General features: G+C 42.8%; 1 protein-coding gene across 1 annotated transcript in view; it reads right to left on the bottom strand.

Moving 5' to 3' along the window:
* Positions 1–24737, bottom strand: part of LOC126109428 (zinc finger protein 1-like) — a 236720-nt gene extending 211983 nt beyond the window's left edge. The window contains exon 1 of the mRNA XM_049914462.1: positions 24546–24737. Within this exon, the coding sequence (XP_049770419.1) occupies positions 24546–24636 (91 nt within the window). The 5' untranslated portion in view covers positions 24637–24737. The remainder of the gene's footprint in view (positions 1–24545) is intronic.
* Between the last annotated feature and the right edge of the window lie 373 nt (positions 24738–25110).

The raw sequence follows: 25110 nt of genomic DNA, 5'->3' as shown, positions 1-25110 counted from the left end.
CGTTAATCTTATTGTCACATAGCTCTGATACTTGACAAAGTGTCTATACAGTTCTCTTCATGGCTCTGTACAGGAATATGGTAATCTTATTAGGCGGAGACTGAAACTTGACTATAGACTGGTACAGACTGACTAATCGGAGGTCTGTACACTTGTTATAATACCTCTCGTGTTCATATCTCACTGCGCGAGTGTGATCCGCGAGGAGAAAAGGTCCTACGTTTGCAGCAATCTCATTGGCTGCGTTATATATTAATACGCGGATCTGCGGAAGCAGAACTTGGTCCGTCTCTAAGGCAGCGCCATCTCGTAGTGCGGAGATGGACGAGCGCTGCGCCTGCGCTGTTGTGCTTAGCGGGGCGCGCTCTAGTGGGAAAGTTGTGTACGCCCTGACTACGCAGAACTATGTACACAACAATTAGTTACCTACATGCTTCCAGTAAAATCTCCCGTGTTTCTATTTATTTCCAGATTCAGCTAAATACGCATAGCACGGAAGTGGCACTGCACCTGTCAACAAATGTTACGAGAGAGACATTTAACAGCTCCCTATGTCCTCTTGCCGGGCCCCACTGCATTTACGGGCAGGGAGGTGATGTTGACGTTGGCTTTAGCCTCCAGGAGCCACGCAGAATTTGGGAGTGGCGCCGTCGACGCACACAATTCCACCTGCCCTGCCCTGCCCCCTCCCCCCCTCCCCTTACCCCCCGTGTCACGGTGGAAGCCTGAGGCCTATTAATCACGGAGAGCGGCTGTGCTTTTAGCAAATGCAGTTTGCGGGGGCAGTGGTGAATGGGCCTGCTAACCCCAGCGGCGGTGCGCGACACCCTCCACCACTCACTCGGAAACCGGCTCTAAGAGGTTCTCCACGCCGACAAATGAAGCGTCACCCGGCGATACCTTGGTTGCTGCCTCCTTATACCATGCGTCCCCAATCACGCTTCAAAACATTCCTTCGTTGCTAAACATTTCACTCGCTCAGCTTTTCTTCCGCCTCTTCCGTCATTCCTCACAAGGGAACCTCCCCATCGCACCCCCCTCCGATTTAGTTGTAAGTTGGCACAGTGGATAGGCCTTGAAAAACTGAACACAAATCAATCGAGAAAACGGCGAGAAGTTGTGTGGAACTATGAAAAAAATAAGCAAAATATACAAACTCAGTAGTCCATGCGCAAGATAGGCTACATCAAACAGAGTGTGAGCTCAGGAGCGCCGTGGTCCCGTGGTTAGCGTGAGCAGCTAAGTTAGCGTCAGGTGATGAAATATAATCAGTCTCCATGTATCGGTCTATCTTTGTTATATGCCTACCTATAAACTAGTATATATATGATCATATTAGGGAAAAAAAGCAAAAAAAAAACGAAGAAAGTTAGAGAGAGAGTAACTGAGTAATAGGATGCGGTTCCACTTGAAGAATTATTTAAAAAAACGAAGAATAATAAAAATAAAAAGATATAAAAAAAGTAACAAGGAAAAAAAAATACACCGGTTCTCGTCCGATCACCGAAGTTAAGCAACATCGGGCCCGGTTTGTACTTGGATAGGTGACCGCCTGGGAACACCGGGTGCTGTTGGCTCCCCTTCATTTTTTTTCTTTTTATACAGCCACCCCTGTTCCCATACCACCTTTCTCAAGTGACAAAGATACTTCCTTAAGCATTTTAAACTAGTGTAATGACCATAAGGTACGAAATTGCAGTAAATATCTCAGTTTGAGGGAGAATGTGCTAACCATGTTCGCCAGGAAGTCTTTGAAAAAAAAAAATACACCGGTTCTCGTCCGATAAAAAAAAAATAAAGGATTGAGAGGTCCTTGGTTCAAGTCTTCCCTCGAGTGAAAAGTTTAATTTTTTTTTCACACAATTATCAAAGTTCAGGCACTCACACATAATCAACTTCGATCTCCAAAATTCCAGGACATGTTCAGAAGTGCTTGGACATATGCAGGATTTGACGGTCTACACACGGAAAAATTTGAAATCGTTAAAAACATATGTTTTGACAGAGCACAGGGAGAACTGTGCGACTGTGAAACTGTTGCATTCATTTGTTGCAGTTTATGTGACAAAATCTTATGTTTTCATCACTTTTTTGGGAGTGATTATCACATCCACAAGAAAACCTAAATCGGGCAAGGCAGAAGAACTTTTTACCCATTCGCCAAGTGTACAAGTTAGGTGGGTCGACAACATATTCCTGTCATGTGACGCACATGCCGCCACCAGTGTCGTATGGAATATATCAGACGTGTTTTCCAGTGGAGGAATTGGTTGACCTATGACCTTGCGATCAAATGTTTTCGGTTCCCATTGGAGAGGCACGTCCTTTCGTCTACTAATCGCACGGTTTTGCGGTGCGGTCGCAAGACACAGACACTAAACTTATTACAGCGAACAGAGACGTCAATGAACGAACGGACAGATCATAAGTTTGCGTAAATAAAGAAAATAAACTTTTCACTCTAGGAAAGACTTGAACCAAGGACCTCTCGTCTACAGCTGCTCACGCTACCCACTGTACCACGGCGCTCCTAGGCTCGCATTATCCTTGATGTTGTATATGTTGCGCATGGACTACTCAGTTTGTATATTTTGCTTTTTTTTTCATAGTTCCGCAAAACTTCTTCCTGTTTCCTCTATTGATCTGTGTTCAGTTTTTCAAGGCCTATCCACTCTGGCAACTTATAACTAAATCTGAGGGGGGTGCGATGGGGAGGTTCCCTTGTCAGTGTAAAGCGGAGCTTTCGGATTACAGTGGTGTGAGGAGTGTGGGTGTACGTCTTTAACAGTTGTTGATGTAAATTTCTACATCTACACGGATACTCTGCAAATCACAATTAAATGTCTGGCGGGGGGTTTCATCGAACCATCTTTACAATACTTCTCTATTATTGCAATCTCGTACAGCGCGTGGAAAAAACTAACACCTAGATCTCTCCGTGCGAACTCAGATTTCCCTCATTTTATTATGGTGATGGTTTCTCCCGATGTAGGTCGGCAATAGCAAAATATTTTCGCATTCGGAAGAGAAAGATGGTGACTGGAATTTCGTGAGAAGATTCCGCCCCAAGGAAAAACGCCTTTGTTTTAATGATGTCCACTCCAAATCCTGTATCATTTTCAGTGACACTCTCTCCCTTATTTCGCCATAATACAATACGTGCTGCCCTTCTTTGAACTTCCTCGACGTACTCCGTCAGTCCTATCTGGTAAGGGTCCCACACCGCGCAGCAGTATTCTAAAAGAGGACGGACAAGCGTAGTGTAGGCAGTCTCCTTAGTAGGTCTGTTACATTTTTTAAGTGTCCTGCCAATAAAACGCAGTCTTTGGTTCGCCTTACCAACAACATTTTCTACGTATTCTTTCAAATTTAAGCTGTCCGTTATTGTAATTCCTAGCTATTTAGTTGAATTTACGACCCTTAGATTTGACCGACTTATCGTGTAACCGAAGTTTAACGGATTCCTTTTAGCACTCACTTTTCGTTTTTCAGGGTCAATAGCCAAATGTCGCACAATACAGATATCACTTCTAAATCGTTTTGCAACTTGTTTTGATCTTCCGATGACTTTACTAGTTGATAAACGGCAGCATCATCTGCAAAAACCTAAGATGGCTGCTCAGATATATCTCCTACAGCGTTTTTATAGAGAGAAACAACAAAGGGCGTATGACACTACCTAGCGAAACGCCACAAATCACTTCTGTTTTACTCGACGACTTTCCGTCAGTTACTACGAACTGTGACCTCTCTGACAGAAAATCACGTATCCAGTCACGTAACTGAGGCGATATTCCATAAGCACGCAATTTTTAATGCGGTACAGTGTAAAAAGCCTTCCGAAAATCTATAAATACGGAATTTGAAATCTCTTGTCAATAGTGTTTCACAAGAACGATGTTTTCTAGATCCGAGTTGACAGTGTGTCGATAGACCGTTCTCTTCGAGGTAATTCATAATTTTTGAACACAATATATGTTCCAAAATCCTGCTGCATATCGGGCCTGTGATTTATTGGATACAACACACGTAAATACATTAAAATATTCTGAATCTTAAAGGCTTCACAAAATATGTGCGGTTCGTGCTACATAGGTCTACCTCTGACTGTAAAGAAGATCCAGTGACAATCGAAAATATTTTATGGAACAGTTGTAATCGAACAGTGATTTCTTGCTGTCCAGGGGCAGACGCTTTAACCTTCGGCTACCTGAACACACCATCAGATCTGACAAAAGTTCTTATTTTTACTTATGATTCCACCTATAATTTCCGAATACCAAGTTTACCGATTGAATTACTGGTGACGATATCAGTGAAATATAATTTCATGAGTTTTTGGAGGGTACTCGGAAAGCCTAACGGTTAACGACAATAATCGCGAAAACTGGCAAAAGCGGGTTCAATTTTCGATCTGGTCTAAACTATGAAATACCACTTTATGTTCGCTACTTCGAAGGTTCAGCGTTTCTCAACGATTTACGTATAGTTGTATCATCTTCTCATTCCAGCGCATTCAATGCACTATCAGATCTAAAAGTATTCACAGTGTTATTTGCGTTCGAGTTTGCGTGAACAATAAATATGCTTCGAGGATTCCGCTTAAAAAAAAAACACAAAAAAAACTCGTATTTGTCAATTTGTTCGCTAACAACGTTTAGAAAACATAAAGCCCATGTCCGTCCAAATGTTCACTATAGTATTGTGTAAAAATATTAAGCAAATCGGGCAAAAATTTCTCGAGATAATTGATAACAAAGTTTCCCCTTTATATATTACATATTTATTTATATATTACGTATATTAAGGGAGTAGGTATATGAAAAAACGCGCGTATTCGAATACATCGTCGTATCTAAATTTCGAAGCAACCGGTGAAGAACTTTCGGAAATTTACGATTTTATAAAAACGAAAATTTGTATTTTTATTCGTACATATGCAACAACAGTTAATATTTCACAGTAGAATCAAGAGAAATGATGATTATAAATCAATACTGTAGAATATTAATTTGTTTCGTTTGCCAGTCCTCGGCTTACAAGGACAACATCAGGGTTCAAGAGACTAGCTTAATATCTATAAATTAATAATGTAGAATATTCTCAGTTTTGTGCTTTTCAATTAGAACTGTGAAGTGCCCTTGTACAAAGAAGAGATGGAAAAATCGGTTAAATGTAAACGGTTGAATAAATTTGATTTTAATTTCAGTTGTCGACCTCTGGGTAAATGGACGATGTCCAAATAAAAATTAATTACTTTGTTCTTTGGTTTGTATCAGAAAATTGCGTATGCAGCATCTCATTTTGGAGCCGATCTAGAAGACGCATTTCAAATGCCCCTAGCGGTAGAGGCTACGAAACTAGGGTGCACATCTTCCGACACTTCAAGAAAGCACTCTAAACCCCTATGTGACGCACCTAGCAATAAGGCGGTATCCTTCAATCTTGGAGCATATCGCAGTGAATGAAGGGGGGGGGGGGTGAGGGAGGGAGGGAGGGAGGGAGGGAGGGAGGGAGGGAGGGAGGGAGAGGGAGAGGGAGAGAGAGAGAGAGAGAGAGAGAGAGAGAGAGAGAGAGAGAGCAGACAGTGCGAGTTTAACGTGCTAGTTTGTGCCCGGAGCGGTATGAGTCAACTGATTAGAAAGAATTGAGGCAGCATCTACATCGGTAACAGCTACAGAATAGTTTCCGCCTGCCTCTAACAGTAAGCGGCGCACTTCAGAGAACAGATAGAGTGTTATCTACACATACGGCAGAAGCTCGTACGAGGAAGGCGCGCCAGCCAATTCACCCAATCATCTCTCCTGGATTTCATTTGACGCACAGCTAATTCCGACAGCTTGTGACACAGCCTCACGTGTGATACGGCACAAGAGAAGACATACGTTATGTTACTACTGTAGAGCTGTTTTCACAGCACACTCGTCCACAAAGCGGAAACAGAGTGAAAGCGTTATTGGACTTGTATCGCGGCAACAGATTTTACAGGGTGGCGTACGAAATGTGTTACCAATTGTTTCTTTCACAATTAACGACGCACATTAGATATCCCGCTGGGATCTCTACAGCAGTACAAGCAGAGCTTGGAAAAACAAATGAGTTACTAAATGACGTGTAATTCACGATACTGCCGCTAGGAGACTAGTAAGCAGCAATGGCTGACAATGGAAGTCTGACGACACAGCAACGATCGGCAACTGTGTTACTTTTTCGTGAAACGAAAAGCCTTGTTGTGACTCAGATGGGTTCCTTGCAAGAAGACCATCCACAGGTTGTACGATAAATTTGTACAGGAAGCAACAGTATTGGACGCGAAGCGACATCCGCCTAAGCCTGTTTGTTCGCCGGAGAGTATTGAAGCGGTACGATTTGCTGTACAGTGAAGTCCCGGGAAATCGGGTAGAAAGGCAGCAGTGCAACTGGGAATATCCAGACGCTCCGTTCAACGCATTCTGAAAAGTGACCTCCATATGTACCCATACGAGATGACCTGTGCACAGAAGCTCACTGAAGAACACAAGCAGCAGAGACTACTGTTTGCTCAGTGGGCGGAGGATAGGGAAGAAACTCTCGACAATGTTTGGTTTTCAGACGAGGCGCTTTTTAATTTCGACGGTGTGGTTAACAAACAAAATGTACGCTTTTGGGCCACTGAAAACCCACAAGTGCTTCACGAACGACAACATTATGCTCCGAGGATTACAGCGTGGGCAGCAATTTCCAGTCACGGACTTATTGGACCCTTTTTCTTTGAAGAAACTGTGAACAGCGAGCGTTATTTGAGCATGCTTCGCAGTAGCTTCATTCTACAGCTCCTTGCTACTGCCTTCCTCTTCAACACGCAGTGGCTCGTGCAAGATGGAGCAAGGCCACATACTGCAAACACTGTGTTGGAGTTTTTACACGAGCATTTCGACATGCGGATCATTTCACACAGGTTTCCAGGTCGCTTCAGTGACGGACAAATTCTTTGGGGGTACCTAAAGGAAAAAATTTTCCCGAAACGTCCACGTGATTTAATGCTCAGAAGACTTATTCTTCAAGCTTGCAGTGAAATTACGGAAAACAGGTGCCGTAGGGTAATCACTAACTTCAGTGTTCGTTTGAAGGAAGTTAGGAAACGAAATGGTGGACATTTTGAGCATGTGCTGAGTTAGAACAAATCTCCATGGACGGCTCTTCATTGTAGTATATGTTCCTTTCAGAATGGTTCAAATGGCTCTGAGCACTATGGGACTTAACTTCTCTGGTCATCAGTCCCCTAGAACGTGGAACTACTTAAACCTAACTAACCTATCACACACATCCATGCCCGAGGAAGAATTCGAACCTGCGACCGTAGCGGTCGCGCGGTTCCAGACTGTAGCGCCTAGAACCGCTCGGCCACTCCGGCCGGCTATGTTCCTTTCAGATTGTATTGACAAAGTTTATATTCAAAAACAAAATGGTAACACATTTCGTGCGCCACCCTGTAAGTCGAAAGTCAAGAGAAAATAAATCGTTAGACTATGAGCAGGTTACATGAATTCAATAAAACGAGACATTTGTGAAAATTAATACCGTCAACCAACTTCCGATTCCGCTTCAGTGAAAAGGACACCGCGCATATTTTAATAGAATGTAACGCATACAACCATGCAAGAACCATTAAGAGTGGAAAAAAGGAAAGAAAGAGAATAAACAATTTATTGAAAACGTTCTGGGTGCCGTACAAGAAAACTGGCTGGTTCTGAGTGTCAGTACGATAGTTTTTGTTTCAAGTGCCATTAATATTGAGGCAGTACGTTTTATATGTGATAACGCAAGCATAGCAATGATTCAGCTACTAGAACTGCAGTCAACAAAAACCATTTCTCGTATCTTTTAAATCTTTTCCAAGAAAATAACAAATTAACTAAAAAATCTTTCAGTATTGATTTCTGTTTCATACCCCACTCCACTCTTGGTCTTAGATGTTCAGAATTTGCTGTGAAACATTGTGCCGTCGAGAAGAAATGGTTTTCCGTAACATTTTCAATACTCATTGTTTTGTCTGTTCACATCAACATTTCTTTATTTTTTTTTTCAAACTCAAATTATCTCTTTCCAGTACAAGGAAGTTTCATGGATACAAACAAAAGTTTGCACGTAAACTGCTTACCACACATTCTACGCGTCAACTAAATGCAGGACACCTTGACGCATGTCATTTGGAACTCCTTCGGGAGGCCGTGAGCCATTTTGTAACGAATGTTTTATTAAATGCCCCCCCCCCTGACTTGGCACTTGGAACAAGTCTTGGAACATGCAACAAAGTACCTAGAATACAGCAGTACTGAAAACGCGTTTTGTGAGAAAAAATGGCGCTTAGAATTTTTGACGTTTCTACTCTCAAATCAAACTCTAAAATATTTCAAAATCGTCGTTTATTTATCTCACAGTAGCCTTTACTCCACGAATAGGTGTGTTACCAAACTATATTTTATATTTTATTCGTCTCTGTAAAAGAAAAACTTTAATTTGAAGAGCTATTCTTATGCATCAGTTCGTATACTTCCGTATGTTCAAATGGTTCAAATGGTTCTGAGCACTATGCGACTTAACTGCTGAGGTCATCAGTCGCCTAGAACTTAGAACTAATTAAACCTAACTAACCTAAGGACATCACACACATCCATGACCGAGGCAGGATTCGAACCTGCGACCGTAGCGGTCACGCGGTTCCAGACTGAAGCGCCTTTAACCGCACGGCCACACCGGCCGGCCACTTCCGTATGTGTTTTATGTTAAATATTTGTGTCTTTCATTGCCATGGCGCAGTTTCACTACTATACTTTTTAGACCTGTCTCACATACAGTAATTCGTCGCTTATTTTTATACATGGCGTTTTGTATTCTGTATTCCGACATACGTCCTGTCTGTATCATTATCTCACATAATTTTATTTACTCAAATAGTCTTTCACTGAAGCAATAAAATAAAAAATTTTGCCAGCGCATTTACTCTCTAGGAACGTATGCGTAATAAGTTTGTGTACTGATGACTTGTCTGTGGCAGATATTAACTGCTAAAAATATCATTTCGTCTCTGTTAAAACCATTTATTAATAATGCTACACAACACACAGAATTAATCCTGTCTATTGCGTTGCTTTAAAGTCTAGCCATGGCTGATTTCAACAACATAATTTGACAGTCGTCTAAGGATAGATAATTAATCCTCTTCAAGTGCCTACAATACTAGCACCCAAAAGCAGCAGGGAATCAGAATACAGATTAAGAACAGATACAGAACCACATGTGTAGGCTGAAAAGGTATCAGATGTAATGAGAAAATTCTATGGGCACTAATGCAGGACGAATAACGACAAAACAACCTAACAAACCTTTGAGGCTGGAAAGGAGAGAGAAGGGTTTTTTGAAGAACCAATAGAAAAGGCAGGGTTTCAGGACAGAAAAAAACAAAGGACTGAAAGAGAGTGGACACAAGAAGAGAAGGAACAACTTTCTCGCAAGCGAAAGAAGAGCGGGCCCAGAGGAAATTGCACTTGAAAGCAGAGAAGCAGAAACAGTGTTGATTTATCGTACCCTCCAAAATGTTTATTCGAAGTAAAGAAACCATCGCGTCAGTGGTGGATTTTTGTTTAGTGCGTGGGTAATACGTCGTTACCAACGCAACGACTGCCACTTGCGTTTCAGAATTCTTTTTCTCTCTTCAAGGCCCAATTCTTGACAGGACATCTGAAGTTTCTGTTATATCTCCTTGTTACGAATTAGAGAAACTAGTTTCCATTTGTTGCAAAACTATCATTGTTTGACCCAAATATAGCTGCCTCGTTTTAGTAAATGGAATTTCCTTTCCTGACTTTCGACGACCTAAAAATTAACCGAATAGGCCACTCGCCGTCTTCTTGATAATCCAAACGGGAAATAATTCGAGACAATAGGTTGGTTATGAATGTTGTTATCGTTTACTTCACATTTCGTGGAATCGGGCGAGCTAAAGGTAGCGACAAAATGTCAGATAGGAATGAAGAGAGTTGAGTATAGGCATATGAAGATTTTGAAAGCTGGCGTTAATTACACAAATTTTTCATTTCTGCTAGAGGACAAGAGAGGAAAAAAATTTCATTGCATTTCCAGCGCTCCAACGCGGATGTACCTGAGTTTTGGAGCCGTATTATCGTTTCTATAGCTCAGCTGCGAGTATATTAAGCACTACAAATATTCTGTTCGCTGAGTGTCATTAACCTACCTGTCCCTGTTATTCTTTTTCTATGTCTGTGCGAAATTCCTATCGCGAAGTTGTAGTGCTTATTTAAACGTTTCTACTAGTAACTTGTCGTATCAGCGATTGAATGATTGTGCTTGGACTTCTCAGCCGCCGGATGTACTGTTACGCATTTAGATGCTTCACGAATGCTGCGACCGAAAGAGTGTTTTTGTCAAAGTAGGCCCTTTAGGACGAAGTATACTGTCTTACTACTTTGCCACATCACTGAAGGCAATTTCTGAGGAGTAATAGTTGTCGCTGCGTTCTGAGACAGTTGTCAGTTTCGCTCGCAGTGAAGTCAAACGAGGAGGATGGTGGGTCGTTCCGGTGAAGATTATTCTGTAGTCTTTCTTACCATCTGTTTTCGGAAAAAATATTTCTCCATCAGTTTCCGCAGTTACTATGATAACGTTATTTCCTGAGTACAGAACTGGAAAAATTTAAGGTTACCGTCTAATAGCGCTTACCTCAATGCAGTCCATTGACTTGCATCTATTCTATACATTTCGTATAAAATTTGTTTTATTCAGCATTGTTAGCGAAACATTTTTTAAAACAAGCCTCTGGCGCAAATAGTTTAGCAGTTATTAATTTAATTGCTTTTTCAGAAATGACGATTGATCACCTAATTTTTATCGAGGAAAAATGATCTAGTAGAAAAGTGGCTCGTCGTATAACTGTGAGTTTTGTTAGACAGGCAGAATATCATAAGGTGTTTACTACTGTGCATTACAAAAAGTTACTAAATTTGTTTTGCCCTATTGTTTTAGGTGTATTGGTTCATAAAGTGGCACTTCCACACACTCCAACGATAAGCATGTGACTCGTGAATAACAGATGGCAGGTGTAACACAACCCTTTGGAAGGTGTAAAACATCCAAGTCACTGTTAACTTAAAGTCAAGGTGGAATATTCGAAGGATGTTAAAAAAAATGATGAAACCGGCGGTTTTAAGAATGAAAAAAGCTGAAGATTGGGGTAAAACAAATTTTGTAATTTGTAATGCAACTTATGATGCCCTATTTTTGTACCAAAGCGTACACCCATATGATGAGGCACTAGGCTATTTTTCCCCCTAACAACTACGCTCTTAATCGTCATTTTTGAAAACGCCCGAAAAATTGATAACTCACAAACCGTTTCAAAAAAATGCTTCGCTAACAAAGTAGAGCAAAATAAATTTGATACGAAAGTAAATCAGAAGTTAGTTTAACAGTAGCAATGACGTAAGTTATATTAGGTGGTGGTTTTAAACTTTTTCCAGCGCTCTAAATTTACCAATATAGGCTATCGTCTAAACTTCCTACTGAGGTGCCGACCGTTGTGGCCGAGCGGTTCTAGGCGCTTCAGTTCGGAACCGCGCTGCTGCTACTGTCGCAGGTTCGAATCCTGCCTTGGGCATGGATGTGTGTGATGTGCTTAGGTTAGTTAGGTTTCAGTAGTTTTAAGTCTAGGGGACTGATGACTACAGATATTAAGTCCCATAGTGCTCAGAGCCATTTGAAACAATCCTACTGACGTACGGCTCTTTCTTTAGTTATTTCCATTGCTTGCAACCTCATCTGTGTAGGAGTACAGAATCAACAGTAGTAAATTATTATTATTATTATTATTATTATTATTATTATTATTATTATTATTATTAATTATTTCTTCCTCTCGTGTGATATATATCTCTCTGTTACAACGGATATGTACCAACAGTTAAAATTACTCTTCTTTTAAGAAAAAATTGAAATTACAAAATTTCTGGCATACTGAAAATTCATATTATTAATTGCGCAATCTAACGCTAATTATTAAATTTGTTTCTGGATTTATTTATAAAATAATGATATAATTTGGTAAAGATTCTTCTCCTGTCGAAAAAGTCTGCAAACTCTTTGGAAATTGTGAGTGCCGCAGAATGTAAGAAGTGGTGGACATGCCTCAAATGGAAGGAGACGTTTTCTAAGTTTGTCACCAAATATATACATTTTTTTTAATGTGGAAAATGTAAGAAACGGTGTGATGTTGAAAGATATGACACATTATTAATTTTAATAACCAACAGCCTCAGTTGCAATGTTTACCTAGATTTACCTACGTTTCTGTCGGGATAACCCAACCTTCTTCAGATTAAAAGGAACTACCGTCTGTCCATAGTGCCATAGAGTTTCAGTACAGCACTCGTGGCTGCCGCATCGCGGTCGCGAAGTGGGGCCGAGGCAGTTTCAGGTAAATTTTTACAGTCTGACGATAATTTATGGATTTGTAGTTTTAGCTTGACGATGTCCACTATGAACAAACGGTAGTTACTTTTTTTCTGAAGAAGGTTGGGTAATCCCGACTGAAACCTAGGTAAACCTTGCAACTGAGGCTGTTGGTTATTAAAATTAAAATTAATATTTATACAGTTGCTGACAGGACCGCGAAATGGTGAAAATATATAAGATATGACAAAGTATAAAATTCAAGAATAATACAGACAAATCTTCATCAGTTATTTAGTCATCAAGAAACCAAGAAATCGAAATTTCAGCTGCAAGAATGTAGCCCTTGACAAGACTTTGAGCCATGGACAACAACAAAGAGATAATGAAGATAAGTAAGAAGTTATTATTTTGTATATCTTACTCCTCTAGAAGCTCTTGAAGATAGTGAAGATACTACGACAATGAATTTAATAGTGATGTGTGGGAGGGTAAGATTACAGAAGGAAGTCTCTTTGTCTGTATTGCGGCTGACATTTTTAAAATTTCTCATGTAGTTCCTTGTTTCGCCTCAAGTGATAAGTAAACTCAGCCGCTACCATTGTTGCTTTACGACGTATAGAAATCTTAATTCAGCTACCTAATATACAGAACTGAAAAAAAATTGACCGCCCGGGTGTTTTAACGTGTTTGACATCTTTTAGCTGAATTATTTTTTATATTTATTTCTGTTGTGGTTGGCAGGAGAGCCAACACCGTGTTACTAGAGGAGGCCGAAATGCACGCGTTTTAGCTCACGCAGGCTGGCGTGAGGTCTGGAACAGGACAAGGAAATTAGAATTTAGAAAAACGGACGTAGCTGGTGGAATACTTAACTTTAATCCATTAATGATGAGCGTCGCTCTTGACGGTACATGATTCACAATATCAATAGTAACTGAATATGGCACCTTGCTAAGTCGTAGCAAATGACGTAGCTGAAGGCTATGCTAAAGTGTCGTCTCTGCAAATGAGAGCGTATGTAGTCAGTGAACCATCGCTAGCAAAGTCGGCTGTACAACTGGGGCGAGTGCTAGGAAGTCTCTCTAGACTAGACCTGCCGTGTGGCGGCGCTCGGTCTGCAATCACTGACAGTGGCGACACGCGGGTCCGACGTATACTACCGGACCGCGGCCGATTTAAAGGCTACCACCTAGCAAGTGTGGTGTCTGGCGGTGACACCACAATTTCCTAGTGCTAAGTTTTGGCTTGCTGTCTAGGGACTATAGCAGGTCACGTTAGACATCTCATTACAATTTTTAACTCGTCGTACATCGATTCAAGATGGGGTGCGGTGTAAGAGTCGGGGGGACTGAGGGCTGAATAGATTGTCAAGGAAGAACGAGAAGCGATTTTGCAGCGGGCTTGGTACGAAATGTCACCGTCCTCGTACAAGAGTCGCTAGCTGGCGAAACACGCGCTAGATCCAGCAGAACGGCTGGAGACGGGAAGAAAGGACGGATACCTGCGGACACACCTGGACCAACCGCACAGGAAGGAAGTTTCGAAATCCAGATCCGCAGAGGTGCGCAACACCTGCCTGTGGATCCACCACAGTTTCCAGGCGAGCGAGGTGCTCGCCAGACGGTAACTCGTCAGTTGGTAGAGGATTGCCCGCGAAAGGTAAAGGTCCCGAGTTCGAATCTCGGTCTGGCGCACAGTTTTAATCTGTCAGGAAGTTTCGTCAGGTAATGTCGCGCATACAGCAGGCTGTGTTGAGCTGAGTGGCCGAGTGCCTGGCTGCGAATCCAGATGTCTGGGGATCGTTTCTCAGTCGGCTCTAGCATTTGTTTCTGTCACTTACAGCTTATTTCGGCTACGGTCTATCCCCCGTGATACACACTCAGTACGCTGAGCAAGCAGTATAAGTAGCCAAAGAGGAAACTGGGAGAGGAATCAGTTTCTAGAAGAAGAACTGACAATTTTGACGATCGGTTTGTAAGAATGTCAGAGACAGCAAAGGAGTTGAAAGATGAGTTGAACGGAATGGGTAGTGACTTGAAGAGAGTTTATAAGACGAACATACACAAACGAGAAACAGTAATGATGTGGTGTCAACTTACATGAGGCAATTCTGAGGCTATTATATTAGGAAATGAGACGCTGAAAGTGATAAATGAGTTTTGCTATTTCGGCAGTAAATTAACTGACGAGGGCCGAAGCGGAAATATGGACTGACAACGGCAAGAAGTGGGTTTTGAGCGACGAGAAATCTGTTAATATCGAGTAGAAATGTAAGTGTTAGAAATTATTATCTGAAGATATTTGTGTAGACTGTAGTGTCGTACCAAAGGGAAATGTTGACGATAAACAGCGCGGATATGAAGAGAGTAGAAACTTCTGAAATGTGATGGTAGAAAAGAATGCTGAAGATCAGATGGGTGGTTAAGATGAGATACTGAAGCAAACTGGGGAGAAAAGATATTTACTGCAAAATTTGACAAAAGAAGGGAGCGGTTGGTAGAATTCATCTTGAGGTATGAAGGAATCGTAAATTGGGAAATGCAGGGCAGTGTGGGACATCAATGCTTGATTCCAGCAAACAGGTTGAAATGAAGGTAGGTTGAGGTACTTACGCAGAGAAGAAGAGTAGAGTAGCGTGGAAAGTTGCAGCAAAGCAGTCTTCGGGCTGAAGGTAATAACAACAACATGTCTGCGTTAAGTGGTAAAGCGCACTGCGGTTTGCCGTAGACCTGCAGCCTGGTCAGAAGAAGGTACCTAGCGACTGGAAGAAAGCGCAGGTCGTTCCCATTTTCAAGAAGGGTCATAAATCAGATGCGAATAATTATAGGCCTATTTCGCTTACGTCAATCTGTTGTAGAATAATGGAACATGTTTTGTGTTCTCGTATTATGACGTTCTTAGATAATACAAATCTCCTTCATCATAACCAACATGGATTCCGCAAACAGAGATCATGTGACACTCAGCTCGCCCTATTTGCCCAAGAAATTCACAGTGCCGTAGACACTGGCGAGCAGATTGATGCCGTATTCCTGGACTTCAGGAAGGCATTTGATACGGTTCCGCACTTACGTTTAGTGAAAAAAATACGAGCTTACGGAATATCGGACCAGGTTTGCGATTGGATTCAGGATTTCCTAGAAGAAAGAACACAACATGTCATTCTTAACGGTTCAAAATCTGCAGATGTAGAGGTAATTTCGGGAGTACCGCAAGGAAGCGTGATAGGACCTTTATTGTTTACAATATACATAAATGACTTAGTTGGCAACATCGGTAGCTCCGTGAGGCTATTTGCAGATGACACGGTTGTCTACAAGAAAGTAGCAACATCAGAAGACTCGTACGTACTCCAGGAAGACCTGCAGAGGATTAATGCATGGTGCGACAGCTGGCAGCTTTCCCTAAACGTAGATAAATGTAACATAATGCGCATACATAGGGGCAGAAATCCATTCCAGTACGATTATGCCATAGGTGGTAAATCATTGGAAGCGGTAACGACCGTAAAATACTTAGGAGTTACTATCCGGAGCGATCTGAAGTGGAATGATCACATAAAACAAATAGTGGGAAAAGCAGGCGCCAGGTTGAGATTCATAGGAAGAATTCTAAGAAAATGTGACTCATCGACGAAAGAAGTAGCTTACAAAACGCTTGTTCGTCCGATTCTTGAGTATTGCTCATCAGTATGGGACCCTTACCAGGTTGGATTAATAGAAGAGATAGACATGATCCAGCGAAAAGCAGCGCGATTCGTCATGGGGACATTTAGTCAGCGCGAGAGCGTTACGGAGATGCTGAACAAGCTCCAGTGGCGGACACTTCAAGAAAGGCGTTACGCAATACGGAGAGGTTTATTATCGAAATTACGAGAGAGCACATTCCGGGAAGAGATGGGCAACATATTACTACCGCCCACATATATCTCGCGTAATGATCACAACGAAAAGATCCGAGAAATTAGAGCAAATACGGAGACTTACAAACAGTCGTTCTTCCCACGCACAATTCGTGAATGGAACAGGGAAGGGGGGATCAGATAGTGGTACAATAAGTACCCTCCGCCACACACCGTAAGGTGGCTCGCGGAGTATAGATGTAGATGTAGGTGTAAGTAAACATCCCTACTAGGGCCATGCCTAATGATTGGAGCCGATGGTCAGTTGAACCGCCGGAGTGAGAACAGGTGTGCGTTACTTGCAGATGCCATGGGCCTTCTAGCAACAGACGAAAAAATAATTGCAGGATACAGTGGACGCCATCGAAGCTAAAGGAAAGATCTATGGAATGAAAATCAATAAAAATAAAATTAATGGCACTGGGAGGAAATGAAAGGGCCAAAGACAGTGGTGAATGAAGACATTTTAGAAAATTCTGCTTATACAGGAAGCAGGATAGAAAGCGATTGGAAAAGCATCACAGAAATTAAAACCAGGACAGAAACGGAGAAAGAGGTGTTTTCTGAGAAAATGAGAATTTTCTGCGGGGCGAAGATATGAGGAAAAGGCTAGTAAAACGTTTTGTATGGAGCGTCCTCATGTGTGGAGCTGTAATGAGGGCACGGAGGAAGAAAGACGCAGCAAAGCTGGGGGAGTTTTGAGATGTGGACGTGGCAGAGGAAGGAAGGCACGAGTTGGAGGGAGAAAGCGAAAAAAGAGGTGCTGACAGCAGTGGGAGAGAAAAATAGTTACTGAATGTGATGAAGAGAGGGAAGAGCGACTGGATTCGATATATAAAGAGAAAAAAGGAGGGGCTTGTAAAAATTGTCTTAGAGAGGTATTTGGAAAGGGTGAATGAGGGAGTAAGAGGTTTCAGCTCCTGGGTGATGGGACAGACGGCAGCACTTGTAGCAAAGGAAGCGATGGATCACACGAAATGGAAAGGAGCTGCTAGCATAGTGGAAAACTGATGGCGACAATTATCTTACGATAATGACTGCCGCCGGCTGGTGTGGCCGTGCGGTTCTAGGCGCTTCAGTCTGGAACCGCGTCACCGCTACGGTCGCAGGTTCGAATCCTGCCTCGGGCATGGATGTGTGTGATGTCCTTAGGTTAGTTGGGTTTAAGTAGTTCTAAGTTCTAGGGGACTGATGACCTCAGATGTTAAGTTCCATAGTGCTCAGAGCCATTTGATAATGACTGCCTTACTTGAAACTATTCTTTTCTCATCTGCTAGCAACAACTAAGAACTGCTGTGATTTTCGTACAATGAGACCTTGCATAGGAGTGGTACAGAGGCGAATGGGGGAGGTGGGGGGAGAGATGGTGCATCATAAAAATGTGCCGACATAGAGCAAAAGCCTGCACACACACATACAGGGCTCGCTATGGAATCTGACCTGATATCGTTTACGAACTAAGACAACATTTACGTTAGTTGTTCAGGAGCTCTGCTTGCTGAATCTCTTGTTATGTGTGCAGAGAAACGGATACCGGGGGTGCAGTAATGATTCATCCAGCGCCCTCTGCCCCGTGTCTCTCTCTCTCTCTCTCTCTCTCTCTCTCTCTCTCTCTCTCTCACACACACACACACACACACACACACACACACACACACACACAGAGAGAGAGAGAGAGAGAGAGAGAGAGAGAGAGAGAGAGAGAGAGAGAGAGAGAGAGGGGGGGAAGGGGGAGGAGGGAGGGAGAGGCAGAGGTGGTGGAGGGGGGGTGGGGGTTGAGACGTACAAGTTTCCAGGTTTCTGGTGAAATTCATTGGGCAGATGGATGTTGTCCTCAGTGCCCACACACCTTTCACCCGCTTCTTTGTGGGTATGGTCACCATTACATGCGTTATTTGCTGTTTCTACTCGACTGCGTGAGTCAACGCCAAATGTTTTTAACTCGAAACGGCTAGCTAGTCTGCTGGTTCTAGAGAAAGAGGCAGCGTGTTGGAAACAAGGCTGATGTCTCCGTCGGCAGAGACGAAGCACAGGGTCGCCGAGTGGAAGAATGCGGTTGCAAAATGTCTATGGCCTTGTTTCAGGGAATTGCCGTGATTTCGAATGCGGAGACATAGAAATTGGCATCAGGACAGTTTAGGGAAGTAGTAAAATTTCTGTAGCAGGACGATTTAGAGAAGAAATAGGAATTCTGTATCAGGACCGTGCAGGGAAGATCTAGTAATTCTACGAGGTGCACTCAAGTTTTAAGGCCTCCGATTTTTTTTTCTAATTAACTACTCACCCGAAATCGATGAAACTGGCGTTACTTCTCGACGTAATCGCCCTGCAGACGTACACATTTTTCACAACGCTGACGCCATGATTCCATGGCAGCGGCGAAGGCTTCTTTACGAGTCTGTTTTGACCACTGGAAAATCGCTGAGGCAATAGCAGCACGGCTGGTGAATGTGCGGCCACGGAAAGTGTCTTTCATTGTTGGAAAAAGCCAAAAGTCACTAGGAGCCAGGTCAGGTGAGTAGGGAGCATGAGGAATCACTTCAAAGTTGTTATCACGAAGAAACTGTTGCGTAACGTTAGCTCGATGTGCGGGTGCGTTGTCTTGGTGAAACAGCACACGCGCAGCCCTTCCCGGACGTTTTTGTTGCAGTGCAGGAAGGAATTTGTTCTTCAAAACATTTTCGTAGGTTGCACCTGTTACCGTAGTGCCCTTTGGAACGCAATGGGTAACGATTACGCCCTCGCTGTCCCAGAACATGGACACCATCATTTTTTCAGCACTGGCGGTTACCCGAAATTTTTTTGGTGGCGCTGAATCTGTGTGCTTCCATTGAGCTGACTGGCGCTTTGTTTGTGGATTGAAAAATGGCATCCACGTCTCATCCATTGTCACAACCGACGAAAAGAAAGTCCCATTCGTGCTGTCGTTGCGCGTCAACATTGCTCGGCAACATGCCACACGGGCAGCCGTGTGGTCGTCCGTCAGCATTCGTGGCACCCACCTGGATGACACTTTTCGCATTTTCAGGTCGTCATGCAGGACTGTGTGCACAGAACCTGCTGAATAAATAGCCTGTGGCAACAGGGAGTGACAATACACGTATTGCGCTTCATGAAGAGATCAGCTTGTACCAAAAGCGAGGAGATGGGTTACTGAGATAGTCAAACCTCACCATATGGCAGCAGTTTTTCAAACATATTATTACTTTATAGTATGTGGCTATAGTGTTGCACTTGTCTAGTACGTAAGACTGATTAATTCTGTTCCAATAACTGACGTTTCTACGTGGATGTAGTTAGTTACGTTTAATTGTACAGTATAAGATATGAACACAAAGCATTTCCTTGTCCTGTGTTGTTAACTAGAATAGCATGACACTTTATAACAACCCACCCACGTCATCAACAGTCTCTCCTCTGGCATAATTTATCCAGTCCAGGCAAGATAAAGGCACCTGATGATTAAACTGTGATGCCGAAACACGGCCAGCTAATTCAGTTCGCGCATGCAGTCGCTGATACAAGGCAGCGTGTTTCATTCATCTTAACTCACTCAGTACTGTTAGTGGCCCGAAATAAACTGGACATTCTGGCTGCGAAGAAAATAAAACTTTGCTGCTTTAACTCACGTTTCTGAAGTTAATGGTCAGGATTTGGAATATGCAGATGAATTCACAGTTCAAAATCTCAGTGCGAAAATCAATGCAGATGTGCTGGAAGTTAGGTTGTCCACTGTTAGAGGGGAAATTGTGTAAGTTCAAATGGTTCAAATGGCTCTGAACACTATGAGACTTAAATTCTGAGGTCATCGGTCACCTAGAACTTAGATCTACTTAAACCTAACTAACCTAAGGACATCACACACATCCATGCCCGAGTCAGGATTCGAACCTGCGACCGTAGCGGTCGCGTGGTTCCAGACTGTAGCGCCTACAACCGCTCGGCCACTCCGGTTGGCAAATTGTATAAATTTGTTTACATAATATAATGAGCGTAAATCTATTTTATACAGACTAAATTATATTTTCATAATCTGACGTAGATGACTTCAAGCTATAAAGGTGTGGATGCACATAAAATAGTTAACTGGATGATTACAAGTTAATTAGCTTCCCGGAAAGAGTAAATAGGACTCCGGTTAATTAGCTAACCGAAAGTAACCTTATTACGTAGTACAGGTAATAAAAATCATCCATTGTGAGCTAATTATTACTGGCGTATCTCAGGGTATATTGTTCGTTCCATATGTTTTATTTACTTATTAATTAGTTGTTGTACTTAACTAATAAAATGGGAATAGTTCTTGTTTCTTCCCAATACAACATATTTACTTAGATATACTATGCACATTGGCAGTTGCTTAACGTAGATAACATACGATGCTTAAGGGAAAAAAAATTCCGGCCAGTGGTCTGAAAGCTCCGTAGAAACTTAATTGCGTATGTAGAATGTTCATCATAATATGTGACATGAATGGCCACATCTTTTGACTCTATTGATTTAGAATCTTAAATTTTTTACACCGCCAAGGGACCGTTGAATTTAATATTTGACACAAATTTCAACTTGGTACTTCTACACGTTCCTGACAAATAGGGTTGTTAACATACGGACGAGCAGGCAGATAGAAAGACGAACAAAGTGACCTTTGTAAGGGTTCCGTTTTTACTGATTAAGGTACGCAATCCTAAAAAGGACGCAAATTGGTTTCTGCAGTATTTAAGAAACAATTACGAAGAATCCTATACAATAGAAACTGTTTACAATTTAGCATAGGTCGAATACGATTAGAAGCGATAACTCAAGAAAACTTCACAAGCCAAAATAGCTGAAATAGCATTTTATTGGATGACCAGTTTCGACAGAGCTATGCTGTCATATCGGATCTGCAAGAGGATGAACAGAAGTTGACAAAATTTTTATTATCGTTGTACTACAACTTGATAAACTGTTTTGCTACATAATTTATAAAATTACAATGTATCGTCCTCAATACTGCAAGTATCTTCACACTGCAAATTCACTTCCCACTACCATGTAGATCTCTACTGTAACAAGACAGTTAATCAAGCTATATTATCATGATGGTTAAATATTTACCTACAAACTTCTGTTCATCTTTTTGCAGATCTGACGATTACCCCTCAGCTCTGTCGAAACCAGTCATCCAATAAAATTCATTTTTAACGATCTTGGCTGATGACGTTTTCTTCAGATACCATACATCGCAGATCGGTCCCAGACTAACGATGCGAGAAATATATAACGATTACAACCGAAATAGAATAAGACGTGAAGCGAAATATGTCATCTCAGTAACCTTCTCATAGCAAACTAGAACTCTTTATAACTAATGTACAACGCACGGCCGCACTGCGAGAGAAGCAAGCAACTGTGGAGGTTGCAAAAACAGAATAACCCTCTAAGTAGGACAGATCTGCTAGAGAGAATACGCGGACTGGAACCTTGATATGACAGGTACGTTGTAGTAGAGAAGATGGCAAGTTACAAGTCAGTGGAAGACGGCAAGTAGAAAGTGCAAGATTAATTTAAATCTCAACTCTTGAGGAATCGCGGGTAGCGAGATACGTAAGAAGTGTCAAGAGGATACAACGTGAACGAAGAGAAAAAGTGATCTTGATCCATGAGGTATGGAGGGAGTGTGGGAAGAGTGGGGGGGGGGGGGGGAGGGAAAGGAGGCGTGGCTTCATAAATGTCATCCAAAAGAACACTTGCTTCAGTACGATACAAACTGGGAATATTTTACCTGAGACTGGTAGAACGCCAGAACACGGTACAGTTCTGTATTAAACAAACATTTTTTAAACCACTTAATTCTCTACACTCGTTTCACTCCCCCCCCCCCCCTCTTGGCTTCCTCAGGCGGACACTCCCTCACCCCCCCCTTCCTATCACACACACACACACACACACACACACACACACACACACACACACATTCTACGCTGCTGCTATTGCATCGGCAACTGGAAGACAGGTAGTGTAAATGAGACGCAAATACAAAAACGTGCGACAGAAACTGTTTAAGAAATCACTTCTCAGTTTTTCTTATTTACTTTTTTTTTTTTTTTTAAGGTGGAGCAGGGAAATTATTTAGAAAGGTGCACAGAAACATGAAAGATATTATGTGAGCGAAATAGTCGCTCAGCTTACGCATCATTGCTTTGGAATATTGGAATCTTCTAGAGGTATCTATCAATGCTTGCAGCACCGAGATGGCGAACAAAAATAACCAAATATTCAGAAGTCTCAAATTAATCACTATTGTATATTAGCGTAATCTCTAAAAGCTGATCACTGTATCGCACAAACATTTGCCTTAAAAAGCTTGCTATGTTAATCATTCACGCTACGTATTTTATGCGATGCTAGCAGAGTATATCGGATACTAGCGGAATCGATTCCGCCACGATCAGTTACTATCACTGATTTACTAGCTGCATTAAATGTTTGCACCATGTCTGTAGTGTCTAAAATAGCTATAGTAAGTAAATAGAATCCAGAAAGTATTGAAAACAACGCACGCCTATGGAATTAGTAAGAAGGTTGACAGTTTAACCGTAACTGGGCTACTTTGCAATATCAGTCCGGTGTCTCAATTTCAGGACAGGTGAAAAAACAGACAAATTTACAAAAATCAGCCAGTTTGATGTGGATTTAAAATCCTGATATAAACAAAGATTTACGAGCAGCAATGCTGCTGTATTTATTAAATACACCTGAGAGAGTTTAACCTTAACAATCTTTCGGCAGTGTCATTCTTCACACAGAAACACTCTCTCATTTTTACTCGCGTAGGTGGACAAACGTTTCAAGCTGAGAAACCCAAAGCACTTTTTAATGGCCTCGGCAGCGTAGACATGAAACACCTGGTTTGATTTTCGACACCTGCTGAACACCTGTTACCAATTCGCATCTGCGTCATCGTGCTTCTGGCATTCCGGCGTACATTAACGGTGTGAAACCTCATAGATGTAGCAGTAAGTACGTGTTAGGAAGCGGAGCGCTGGAAAAGGTCAAGAAGAAACAAAAACGTATCCAATTTGCGCGCCTTACGTCAACTGAAATGTAGGTTATCTGACGCAAAAAATGAACATTGAGAAAGAACACTGCGCTCGGGAAACTACATTATTATCATCATCACCAGCATCATCATCATCACCAGCATCATCATCATCATTAACATATCCATTTGCACATTTGCCACCAATTACCTGCAACCACGGCACGGCTACTTCATAGCTACGGTTACAACAAAACTAGATAATAAGCCACTACACACTCGCAGGTAATGCACATTGCTTGTCAACTAAGCTTTTAGTCCTGATCTATAAACAACGCAGCAGAATCCATGTTATCGTTTTTGACGTCACATATCGGCTCCTTCCAGTCACAACCCTCATTTATCTTGTGGGCGGGACATTTCGGGAAAAAGTTGACGAATTAATTTTGTTAATGAAATTTGACGTGGTACAGTAACTCGCCGTGGCTACTAGGAAGCGTGGAAGTACCTTTAGTACTAAAGGTATTTTGAGCGCCTTATTACGTAGCTACTAATCACTGCTGACACACAATTCACTTTCACACACCAGTTGAGCTATGCAACATCTGAAACGCAAGAAGAATAAAGCTCAATACGACACATTGTAGGAGAAAAAGCGCACCTGACAATGGGAAATAATTCGCGGTTGTGCTCAGGATGAATTGAACAAAAATCGTGATTCGCAGCAACAAAGAAGCGTTTTGTTGCTAAAAATGAGATATTTGTCTGTGCTAGGGCAAGTTAGTCTGATAGCGACTGAAAAAACTGAAAACGATTGCTCGTAATTAAAATACGACACATCAATAAACGTGACTCACTTACGTATTGCACTGATGAAATTTTATTATCAAGACATTAAAGATCGTAAACTACATTTGCAATCCTCGAGTCTAAGAGAGGTGTGTGGTGGGGGTACGTAAGACTAATTATGTTATTTTTCCTCCCCCACATCTCCAGCTTCGTTCGCGGGAGGACTGATTGCCGACGCTCTTGTTTACAAGTCGGAAGCTTAGCTCCCTGCTCGCGATTACGCGAGCAGTCTAGTAATCAACACACCGTCGCGGGATGGCCGGGCACTGACGCCAGATGCATAGCGTGCTGTGACATGCATGGACGCGAGCGGCTACAACTCACGCTGGCAGTTGGTCCAGACGTTAGCGAGGCTCCACAAGCGGTAGGCGTAACTGTCGTAGCAGCCGAACATGTTCCCCTGCGTCACCACCATGGCCGGGCGTCGGGGGCAGGCATGCGGCCGCGCCGGGGGCTGGCGTCGCCGTCGCCGTACGCCGCTACGTCGTCCAGCTGCTGCTACACTCCCACCCTCACAGAGCGCCGGCCTCTCGCCGACTGTGGCGACGCGCAGCTGCCGACGCGACAACTCGCGGCGCCACCCCCACCACCGCGACGTCACCGCCCCCACCACCGGCCCGCGCGCGGACGCGTGCCGGCAAGCGGCGCCGCGCGGCGGCGGCGGCGCGAAGCTCGCGCGACGCCCGCGGAGGCGGCCGAAGCGCGACGGACACGCCCGAGGTCGACCGCACCTGGCCGAAGCGCCACGGGGGCGCACGAACTCTGACGAAATCTGCTCCCCCCACCGTCCGAACCGGCGGCGGAAATTATCTTTACGCATTCGCACAAAAGCAGTCGGCGCGAGCACACGCTCCGCTGCGGATCTGTCCTCTGCAGCAGTCTATTCTGT

Source organism: Schistocerca cancellata, chromosome 12, assembly GCF_023864275.1.
Source record: "Schistocerca cancellata isolate TAMUIC-IGC-003103 chromosome 12, iqSchCanc2.1, whole genome shotgun sequence".
NCBI lineage: Eukaryota > Metazoa > Arthropoda > Insecta > Orthoptera > Acrididae > Schistocerca > Schistocerca cancellata.
Note: the sequence above shows the minus strand (reverse complement) of the source record. Positions and strands in the feature narration are given on the sequence as shown.